Source organism: Dipodomys ordii, unplaced genomic scaffold (assembly GCF_000151885.1).
Source record: "Dipodomys ordii isolate 6190 unplaced genomic scaffold, Dord_2.0 Scaffold33, whole genome shotgun sequence".
NCBI classification, from domain to species: domain Eukaryota; kingdom Metazoa; phylum Chordata; class Mammalia; order Rodentia; family Heteromyidae; genus Dipodomys; species Dipodomys ordii.
Genome location: NW_012267249.1, coordinates 322637 through 325341, shown reverse-complemented (window position 1 = coordinate 325341; position 2705 = coordinate 322637). Strand labels below are relative to the sequence as shown.

The 2705-nt window shown below is 45.5% G+C and overlaps 1 protein-coding gene across 1 annotated transcript in view; it reads left to right on the top strand.

The window, feature by feature from the left end:
* Epha10 (EPH receptor A10) overlaps positions 1 to 2705 on the top strand; it is a 42554-nt gene that overhangs the window by 12453 nt on the left and 27396 nt on the right. Inside the window, exon 5 of the mRNA XM_013016759.1 lies at positions 4 to 21. Coding sequence (XP_012872213.1) covers positions 4 to 21 — 18 coding nt within the window. The remainder of the gene's footprint in view (positions 1 to 3; positions 22 to 2705) is intronic.

The following is a 2705-nucleotide window of genomic DNA, read 5'->3' as shown; positions in this document are numbered from 1 at the left end:
CCGTCTCCACCGGGCCCGGGGGTAAGGCCGCGCCGCGCGCCCGCCCGCCCCTCCTCCCGCCGGTATCCCCAAAGCAACCACAGTCCACGTGCATGCACGCCGGCACGCAGCTGGCCTCTCCCAGGCACCCCCAGCCCGGACCCCGCTCCCACCCCCTCCCCAACTCCCCCAGGAGAAACTGAGGATGCAGGTGACTCCATGCAGGGGTTCAGAGAGGATGGGAGGCTCCAGGGGCGGGGATGGCGGACGCTGGCGGGGGGTCCCCTGCCACCAGATAGCGGCAGACGGTGTCCCCCAGAGAGATGGGAAGTCTTTTTCCTTTTCTTTACAACTATTTTGGCAAAAAGCTCGTAGTACTTTTTCCTCTGTTGCCGAAAGAGGTGGTGGTGGTGGGGTGTCTGCCGTGTCCCCCGCTTCCAGTCACCCTTTCCTGATCACCGGACGGGCACGGGCGGCGCACGCGGGGGGCAGACTGGGCCCCGAAAGGACTGGCAAGGCACAGCTCAGTCTGGGATTGAAGGGAACGAATGAATCCGGAAGACATGGTACCTCCGTCTCCTTCTTGACATTTACTTTTGAGCTCTCTCCCTTCTAAAGGGGGGGGTGGTGGTGGTGGTGGTGTCTTTCAAGTAATCCCTTAAGTGCCCTTTGCAAGAAAGAGTGGTGGTGGTAAGGCTCGGGAGGCGCTGCCTGTCCGGCGGGTATGATTGCTTCCTGACCTCACGGCCTGTCTTCTGCGACCCTGCCTCCATCTTCATACAGCAGCATTGGCAAGAGAGAAGTCTGAGGCTAAGGTTATTTTGTTCTGTTGTCAGTAACGTGAGTGTGCATATACATACATACATACATACACACTCACACACACACACACACACACACACACACACACTGCCTATCTGAATAATTCATTAACCTACTGATAAGAATTAAAATTTAACCAATATGGCTTTCTTTCCATTTGAGTTTGTTTGGAACAGAGTAAACCATTGGATCTGCATACACACACACACACACACACACACACACACACACACACACACACATTTAATTCCTAAAAAGTTGTCTTCAGTTATTGCTTGGACCTAGAACTTCTGATAGCTCCGGTGTATCTCCTAAGACTATCTTCTAAGCCTTAGCTTGTACATCTATTTTCTGATTCTCCAATCTTGTCCATCCCTTTATCATTTTTAGCGCTTAATCCCTTCCCTTCTCTTTGCCTTTTGAGAGTGATTTCCCAACCTGCCTGGCTTTCTACCACAGCATTTCTGCTCTTTATTCTCTCTCTTGTGATTTAACATTTGCTATTGTACTTACCTTTTAAAAATTCAAAATTCAAGGGCTAGGGATGTAGCTCAAAGGCAAAACTGCTTGGCTATTACACATGAGATCCTGGGTTTGATCCCCAGTACTGATAAATAAATAAATAACAACTGAAAACTCAGGGCAGAAAGAAAAAGAAAGAAAGAAAAAGCCCTCAGGATAGAGAAAGGAATAAATAAATAAACAATCCAGCTGGGCACCAGAGGCTCACATTTATAATCCTAGTTATCCAGGAGCCTGAGATATGGAGGATTGAGCTTCAAGACTAGCCTGGGTAGACAAGTTCACTAGACTCCATCTCAAACAACAACAACAACAACAAAAAGCAGGGCTAGGTTGTGGATGAAGTGACAGAGTGCCAGCCTAGCAACCCTTGGTACTGGCAATTGATCAACAGCTTTCATTAGGTTCCTTATGCTATCTTAATACATACTTGGAACATATTTTGAAGTTATTCACTTTCCATCTTTCTTTTTTTTTTCCTTCTCTGATCACCCTAAACACTCTCATAGTTAGAATCAGTGAATATGTGTGTGTTTCCAGTGTAATTTCCATATATGCGTGAAAAATATATTTGGTTTTTCGAGCTTGGCTTATCTCAATTAACATGGTCTCCAGTTTTACCTTTTCTTGCAAGTGACATGATTTCATTTTTCTTTATGGCAGAGTAATATTCTATGGTCTATATGTACTATTTTTTTTATCCATTTACTTGTTATTGGATGCCTGGGCTAATTCCAGTTAGGCTCTTGTGAACAGCACTACAATAAACATGGATAAGCAAGTACCTTACTTGTATATTGATGTATACTCCTTTGGATATATGACCGCTAGGGTGGTATGTTAGGGTCGTAAGTTAGGCCTATTTTCAGTCTTCTGAGGAACGTCCTTATTGATTTCCATAGTGATTGCAATCGTTTACATTCTCACCAGTAATGGATGAGAGTTACCCCACAACCTTACTAGCATTTGTTGTTTGTTTCCTTGATGACTACCATTTCCGACTGGGGTGAGTTGGAATGTAAGTGTAGCTTTCATTGGGTGCTGCTATCACATACCTGTAATCCTAGCTACTCAGGAAGCTGAGATTTGAGGATCATGATTCAAAGTAAGCTTGAGCAGAAAAGTCTGTGAGACTTTTATCTCCAACTATTCACCAGAAAACCAGAAGTGGAGCTATGAATCCAAGAGGTAGAGCACTATCCTTGAGCAAAAAGATCCACTCAGGGACAGTGCTCAGGCCCTGAGTTCAAGCCCTGAAACTGAAAAAAAAAAAAGGTACCTTTGATTTGCATTCCCTTTATAACTAAGGATATTGGACATTTCTTTTTCTTTTTGGCAGTCGTGGGGCTTGAACTCAGGGTCCGGGCACTGTCCCTGAGCTT